This window comes from Notolepis coatsorum (genome assembly GCF_963971535.1).
Source record: "Notolepis coatsorum genome assembly, chromosome: 11".
In the NCBI taxonomy this organism is placed as follows: Eukaryota; Metazoa; Chordata; class Actinopteri; order Aulopiformes; family Paralepididae; genus Notolepis; species Notolepis coatsorum.
The window spans coordinates 107,056,459-107,066,458 of NC_140175.1; the positions used below are offsets into that span (position 1 = coordinate 107,056,459).

The 10,000-nt window shown below is 34.5% G+C and overlaps 1 protein-coding gene across 1 annotated transcript in view; it reads left to right on the forward strand.

Annotated features, from left to right (window-relative positions):
• Positions 1 to 10,000, forward strand: part of unc13bb (unc-13 homolog Bb (C. elegans)) — a gene marked incomplete at both ends in the record, with an annotated part of 291,089 nt that overhangs the window by 214,622 nt on the left and 66,467 nt on the right. The window contains 1 exon segment of the mRNA XM_084325041.1: positions 1,342 to 1,457. Coding sequence (XP_084181167.1) covers positions 1,342 to 1,457 — 116 coding nt within the window.

Consider the following 10,000-nt stretch of genomic DNA (forward strand, 5'->3'; position numbering starts at 1 on the left):
ACTGCACAGAACGTCAGGCTCAGCCAGTGACTTCAGCTTGCAGAGTCATTTCAAGCTCATTTCACCACATTTAAGGGGCAGTCCACCAAAAATCAATGCCGGTTTACTTAACACATAATCTCACTCACATCCAAAGACTCAAAACAGTTTTGCACACATCAATTAAGTAATCTGGAACATTGAATCCTTGTGTTGCGTTAATTACAGCTCCATGAAATGATATATGTATCTATTAATATATCCCTGTTTATATTCCTGTCTATATATTATTCCTGCTTATATACACACTATATATATATATACACACTATATATATATATATATATATATATATATATATATATATATATATATATATATATATATATATATATATATATATGTAAGGGATAATGTATGGCTACGAGGTCATTGTCGCAAAATAATTGACCGACACGGAGTTTAAAATACCGAGGCGCCGCGCGAGGTGTTTTAAACGTAGTGAAGGTCAATTATTTTGCGACAATGACCGAGTAGGCTATACATTATCCCGCTTATTACATGGCTAACTTACTAACAATATACCTAATTCATTTGACAAATCGCAGTTGTTCTGTGGCTCTGTCAGCCCAAATAAAGTGATTATTATTATCGCGGGCAGCCTCTGTGTTCTGGCTCCGCTGTGTTCTGTTCCGCTCGTCGCTCCGCCCCCTGTCATCGCCGGCACGGCAGTGTCTAATTGCACTGAAACAGTGTGTCAGTGGGCTTGATTGCGAACAGCTGCGCTCTGCGGTCATTATTGAAAAATCTGCTGTCATTATTGAAAAATAATGACCGCAGTCGGGGGGCTATTGACCAATCACAAGCAAGCATTTCGGCGAATGTGAAAACGCCATGTAATAAATATATATATATATATATATATATATATATATATATATATATATATATACACATCTGTGTATATCTCATACCTACTCTTATTAGTGTATACACACATCAGATTAGCATATTACTCAGTAGCTTCGTAATATATATATTCCATTTAATCACACTGTATGTTGCACTTTACTGTACCTTGCACTCGGGTTAGATGCCAACTTATTTTTGTTGCACTGTATTATAACGACACATTTGAATGGTATCTAATCTAGTAGGGGTCACTATTGCTGCTCACACACCTCCGCTGCTGCCAAGAGAGGTTTGGAGACATTTACACACCATAATAAGTTACTCAACTGCAACCCACAGTGTTTACAGGTCAGTATTACTGCTGCTTCAACATGATGCTGCACAACACATCACCAACAGAGACGGAAGTAATAACCGTGTGTGTTTGTGTGTTTTATTTTATTTTTTCAGAGAAGAGAACTGATAAGTCTGCAGTATCGGGAGCCATCCGTCTCCAAATCAGCGTGGAGATCAAAGGAGAGGAGAAAGTGGCCCCGTACCACGTCCAATATACCTGTTTACATGAGGTATAAATACTACAATACTACCTGTCTACATGAGGTACACATACTACAATACTACCTGTCTACATGAGGTATAAATACTACAATACTACCTGTTTACATGAGGTATAAATACTACAATATACCTGTTTACATGAGGTATAAATACTACAATATACCTGTTTACACGAGGTATAAATACTACAATATACCTGTTTACATGAGGTATAAATACTACACTATACCCGTTTACATGTGGTATAAATACTACAATATACCTGTTTACATGTGGTATAAATACTACAATACTACCTGTCTACATGAGGTATAAATACTACAATACTACCTGTCTACATGAGGTATAAATACTACAATACTACCTGTTTACATGAGGTATAAATACTACAATACTACCTGTTTACATGAGGTACACATACTACAATACTACCTGTCTACATGAGGTACACATACTACAATACTACCTGTCTACATGAGGTATAAATACTACAATGCTACCTGTCTACATGAGGTATAAATACTACAAAACTACCTGTCTACATGAGGTATAAATACTACAATACTACCTGTCTACATGACGTATAAATACTACAATACTACCTGTCTACATGACGTATAAATACTACAATATACCTGTTTACATGAGGTATAAATACTACAATATACCTGTTTACATGAGGTATAAATACTACAATATACCTGTTTACATGAGGTATAAATACTACAATATACCTGTTTACATGTGGTATAAATACTACAATATACCTGTTTACATGAGGTATAAATACTACAATACTACCTGTCTACATGAGGTATAAATACTACAATACTACCTGTCTACATGAGGTATAAATACTACAATACTACCTGTTTACATGAGGTATAAATACTACAATACTACCTGTTTACATGAGGTACACATACTACAATACTACCTGTCTACATGAGGTACACATACTACAATACTACCTGTCTACATGAGGTATAAATACTACAATACTACCTGTCTACATGAGGTATAAATACTACAAAACTACCTGTCTACATGAGGTATAAATACTACAATACTACCTGTCTACATGACGTATAAATACTACAATACTACCTGTCTACATGAGGTATAAATACTACAATACTACCTGTTTACATGAGGTATAAATACTACAATACTACCTGTCTACATGAGGTATGAATACTACAATACTACCTGTCTACATGAGGTATAAATACTACAATATACCTGTTTACATGAGGTATAAATACTACAATACTACCCGTCTACATGAGGTATAAATACTACAATATACCTGTTTACATGAGGTATAAATACTACAATACTACCTGTTTACATGAGGTATAAATACTACAATACTACCTGTCTACATGAGGTACACATACTACAATACTACCTGTTTACATGAGGTATAAATACTACAATACTACCTGTTTACATGAGGTATAAATACTACAATACTACCTGTTTACATGAGGTATAAATACTACAATACTACCTGTCTACATGAGGTATAAATACTACAATACTACCTGTCTACATGAGGTATAAATACTACAATACTACCTGTCTACATGAGGTACACATACTACAATACTACCTGTCTACATGAGGTATAAATACTACAATACTACCTGTCTACATGAGGTATAAATACTACAATACTACCTGTCTACATGAGGTATAAATACTACAATACTACCTGTTTACATGAGGTATAAATACTACAATATACCTGTTTACATGAGGTATAAATACTACAATATACCTGTTTACATGTGGTATAAATACTACAATATACCTGTTTACATGAGGTATAAATACTACAATACTACCTGTCTACATGAGGTATAAATACTACAATACTACCTGTCTACATGAGGTATAAATACTACAATACTACCTGTTTACATGAGGTATAAATACTACAATACTACCTGTTTACATGAGGTACACATACTACAATACTACCTGTCTACATGAGGTACACATACTACAATACTACCTGTCTACATGAGGTATAAATACTACAATACTACCTGTCTACATGAGGTATAAATACTACAAAACTACCTGTCTACATGAGGTATAAATACTACAATACTACCTGTCTACATGACGTATAAATACTACAATACTACCTGTCTACATGAGGTATAAATACTACAATACTACCTGTTTACATGAGGTATAAATACTACAATACTACCTGTCTACATGAGGTATGAATACTACAATACTACCTGTCTACATGAGGTATAAATACTACAATATACCTGTTTACATGAGGTATAAATACTACAATACTACCCGTCTACATGAGGTATAAATACTACAATATACCTGTTTACATGAGGTATAAATACTACAATACTACCTGTTTACATGAGGTATAAATACTACAATACTACCTGTCTACATGAGGTACACATACTACAATACTACCTGTTTACATGAGGTATAAATACTACAATACTACCTGTTTACATGAGGTATAAATACTACAATACTACCTGTTTACATGAGGTATAAATACTACAATACTACCTGTCTACATGAGGTATAAATACTACAATACTACCTGTCTACATGAGGTATAAATACTACAATACTACCTGTCTACATGAGGTACACATACTACAATACTACCTGTCTACATGAGGTATAAATACTACAATACTACCTGTCTACATGAGGTATAAATACTACAATACTACCTGTCTACATGAGGTATAAATACTACAATACTACCTGTCTACATGAGGTATAAATACTACAATACTACCTGTCTACATGAGGTATAAATATTACAATACTACCTGTTTACATGAGGTATAAATACTACAATACTACCTGTCTACATGAGGTATAAATACTACAAAACTACCTGTCTACATGATGTATAAATACTACAATACTACCTGTCTACATGACGTATAAATACTACAATACTACCTGTCTACATGAGGTATAAATACTACAATACTACTTGTCTACATGACATATAAATACTACAATACTACCTGTCTACATGAGGTATAAATACTACAATACTACCTGTCTACATGAGGTACACATACTACAATACTACCTGTCTACATGAGGTATAAATACTACAATACTACCTGTTTACATGAGGTATAAATACTACAATACTACCTGTCTACATGAGGTATAAATACTACAATACTACCTGTCTACATGAGGTATAAATACTACAATATACCTGTTTACATGAGGTATAAATACTACAATACTACCTGTTTACATGAGGTATAAATACTACAATACTACCTGTCTACATGAGGTATAAATACTACAATATACATGTTTACATGAGGTATACATACTACAATACTACCTGTCTATATGAGGTATAAATACTACAATACTACCTGTCTACATGCGGTATAAATACTACAATACTACCTGTTTACATGAGGTATAAATACTACAATACTACCTGTCTACATGAGGTATAAATACTACAAAACTACCTGTCTACATGAGGTATAAATACTACAATACTACCTGTCTACATGACGTATAAATACTACAATACTACCTGTCTACATGAGGTATAAATACTACAATACTACCTATCTACATGACATATAAATACTACAATACTACCTGTCTACATGAGGTATAAATACTACAATACTACCTGTCTACATGAGGTACACATACTACAATACTACCTGTCTACATGAGGTATAAATACTACAATACTACCTGTTTACATGAGGTATAAATACTACAATACTACCTGTCTACATGAGGTATAAATACTACAATACTACCTGTCTACATGAGGTATAAATACTACAATATACCTGTTTACATGAGGTATAAATACTACAATACTACCTGTTTACATGAGGTATAAATACTACAATACTACCTGTCTACATGAGATATACATACTACAATACTACCTGTCTACATGAGGTATAAATACTACAATATACCTGTTTACATGAGGTATACATACTACAATACTACCTGTCTATATGAGGTATAAATACTACAATACTACCTGTCTACATGCGGTATAAATACTACAATACTACCTGTTTACATGAGGTATAAATACTACAATACTACCTGTCTACATGAGGTATAAATACTACAAAACTACCTGTCTACATGAGGTATAAATACTACAATACTACCTGTCTACATGACGTATAAATACTACAATACTACCTGTCTACATGAGGTATAAATACTACAATACTACCTGTCTACATGACATATAAATACTACAATACTACCTGTCTACATGAGGTATAAATACTACAATACTACCTGTCTACATGAGGTACACATACTACAATACTACCTGTCTACATGAGGTATAAATACTACAATACTACCTGTTTACATGAGGTATAAATACTACAATACTACCTGTCTACATGAGGTATAAATACTACAATACTACCTGTCTACATGAGGTATAAATACTACAATATACCTGTTTACATGAGGTATAAATACTACAATACTACCTGTTTACATGAGGTATAAATACTACAATACTACCTGTCTACATGAGATATACATACTACAATACTACCTGTCTACATGAGGTATAAATACTACAATATACCTGTTTACATGAGGTATACATACTACAATACTACCTGTCTATATGAGGTATAAATACTACAATACTACCAGTCTACATGCGGTATAAATACTACAATACTACCTGTTTACATGAGGTATAAATACTACAATACTACCTGTCTACATGAGGTATAAATACTACAAAACTACCTGTCTACATGAGGTATAAATACTACAATACTACCTGTCTACATGACGTATAAATACTACAATACTACCTGTCTACATGAGGTATAAATACTACAATACTACCTGTCTACATGACATATAAATACTACAATACTACCTGTCTACATGAGGTATAAATACTACAATACTACCTGTCTACATGAGGTACACATACTACAATACTACCTGTCTACATGAGGTATAAATACTACAATACTACCTGTTTACATGAGGTATAAATACTACAATACTACCTGTCTACATGAGGTATAAATACTACAATACTACCTGTCTACATGAGGTATAAATACTACAATATACCTGTTTACATGAGGTATAAATACTACAATACTACCTGTTTACATGAGGTATAAATACTACAATACTACCTGTCTACATGAGATATACATACTACAATACTACCTGTCTACATGAGGTATAAATACTACAATATACCTGTTTACATGAGGTATACATACTACAATACTACCTGTCTATATGAGGTATAAATACTACAATACTACCTGTCTACATGCGGTATAAATACTACAATACTACCTGTTTACATGAGGTATAAATACTACAATACTACCTGTCTACATGAGGTATAAATACTACAAAACTACCTGTCTACATGAGGTATAAATACTACAATACTACCTGTCTACATGACGTATAAATACTACAATACTACCTGTCTACATGAGGTATAAATACTACAATACTACCTGTCTACATGACATATAAATACTACAATACTACCTGTCTACATGAGGTATAAATACTACAATACTACCTGTCTACATGAGGTACACATGCTACAATACTACCTGTCTACATGATGTATAAATACTACAATACTACCTGTTTACATGAGGTATAAATACTACAATACTACCTGTCTACATGAGGTATAAATACTACAATACTACCTGTCTACATGAGGTATAAATACTACAATATACCTGTTTACATGAGGTATAAATACTACAATACTACCTGTTTACATGAGGTATAAATACTACAATACTACCTGTATAAATACTACAATACTACCTGTCTACATGAGGTATACATACTACAATACTACCTGTCTACATGAGGTATAAATACTACAATACTACCTGTATATATGAGGTATAAATACTACAATACTACCTGTCTATATGAGGTATAAATACTACCATATACCTGTCTATATGAGGTATAAATACTACAATACTACCTGTTTACATGAGGTATAAATACTACAATACTACCTGTATATATGAGGTATAAATACTACCATATACCTGTCTATATGAGGTATAAATACTACAATACTACCTGTTTACATGAGGTATAAATACTACAATACTACCTGTATATATGAGGTATACATACTACAATACTACCTGTTTACATGAGGTATACATACTACAATACTACCTGTTTACATGAGGTACACATACTACAATACTACCTGTCTACATGAGGTATAAATACTACAATACTGCCTGTCTACATGAGGTACACATACTACAATACTACCTGTATATATGGGGTATAAATACTACAATACTACCTGTCTATATGAGGTATAAATACTACCATATACCTGTCTATATGAGGTATAAATACTACAATACTACCTGTTTACATGAGGTACACATACTACAATACTACCTGTCTACATGCGGTATAAATACTACAATACTGCCTGTCTACATGAGGTATAAATACTACAATACTACCTGTCTACATGAGGTATAAATACTACAATACTACCTGTCTACATGAGGTACACATACTACAATACTACCTGTATATATGGGGTATAAATACTACAATACACTTGTATATATGAGGTATAAATGCTACCATATACCTGTCTGCACCTGTCCAGCCCAATGCAGTTGCAGGTATTTTATTTCAGTACATAACATCGAGCCACAACATTAATATTTCCTCTTATAGTCACTTCAGCAACAAGGTCATTTCCAAACTTGGAACAGACATGAGGCAGAAGTGTCAAAGAGTTATCCAACACGTCCACTATAGGCTACACTACTAGGTCTACACTATAGTCTACACTACTCAGAGTGGAGCAACGAAAACCACCTACAGCTCAACATCAGCAAGACGAAGGAGATGGTGGTGGACCATTGGCGGAGCAAGAGGAAGCCCCCAACTCCCATCATCATCCAGGGGGTGGAGGTGGAAATGGTGGAGAACTACAAATTCCTGGGTGTTCTCATGAACAATAAACTGGACTGGACGGACAACACTGAGGCCCTACAGGAAGGGACAGAGCAGACTGTTCTTCCTGAGAGGGCTCAGGTCTTTTAATGTCTGCAGCAAACTGCTGCAGATGTTCTACCAGTCTGTGGTGGCGGGTGCCCTCTTCTTCGCTGTGGTATGCTGGGGGGGGGGGGGGGGGGGGGGGGCAACACCAACACAGACAAAATAAACAAACTGGTCAAAAAAGCTAGCTCTGTGGTGGGAGCAGACCTGGACAGTCTGGAGGTGGTGGCAGCAGGGAGGACGAGGAGGAAGCTGTATGCTATCCTTGAGAACCCCTAGCTGCCACCCCCTCCATGATGAGCTGACCGCAATGCGGTCCACGTTTAGCCACAGACTTATACCCCCCCGACATACCACAAAGCGCTTCGGGCAGTCCTTTGTGCCGGTGGCAATCAGGCTCCACAACCAGGCAGGGCCAGGACGGGCCAACTGCCGTGGACTGGAGGAGCTGGGTTGTGGACTGTAACCAATTAATTTAATTATTTAACATCATGATTGGACTTATTTCTTTTTCTTTTCTTCCATTCACCACTTTTAGCTCTATTTTAGCCCTATTTTAGCTCTTCTTTTTAGCCCTATGTATTTGTCCATCTTTTTGAACACATACTAAATAAGTGTAATTTATGTATTAACCGTTTCTATTAACTGTTTTTAAATTGCTGTTATGCTGTGATGGACATCTGAATCTCCCCTCTGGGATAAATAAAGGTTTTCAATTAAATTCAATTCAATACTAGGTCTACACAGAGGGATGACTGCCCACAACTCTTTCATTACACTGGAGTTAGAAATGATTCACCCTTATGAGAGCCACCTAGAATTAACAAATAATTGCTCATAGAAAAGCATGTGTTCCGTAATTAAGCCAGTGCACTGACGGCAACACTTTATTTGATTTAATTGATTTAATTTGAATTAGAAATGTCTTCTCCCCGTTGAACCATACCAAACCGAAAACCGAACCCAAAAACCTTTATGAACCGAACCGTGATTTTTGTGAACCGTTCCACCCCTATACTACACTATAGTAATACTATAGTAATACTACTACCATGTCCAGGTATAAAACACTTGTTCTGTGTTCTTGTTTAAACACACTCTTTATTCAATCAAATACCTTAAAATTGGAAGATCTTGTTGATCTTAGCACTGCAATAATAATAATAATAATGTACAAAGCACACTCACTTCCAAGTTGCATTCAGGAGTTGTTCCAGACTATAGAGAGCCGGTGTAGACTGAGGAGAACTTGTGTCTTCAATATCGCAAAGGCAAGGACACATATAAAATGTCGATGTATATCTGTTAAAGGGGTAAAACTATGGAATAACTGTGACAACTTTTAACAACACAACATTTTAAGAGTAACATTTAAGAAATTATTCAAATATAAGGTGATACATAAATATAAAACCTTATTATCCTAATTCTATTTTATTATAACATTAAA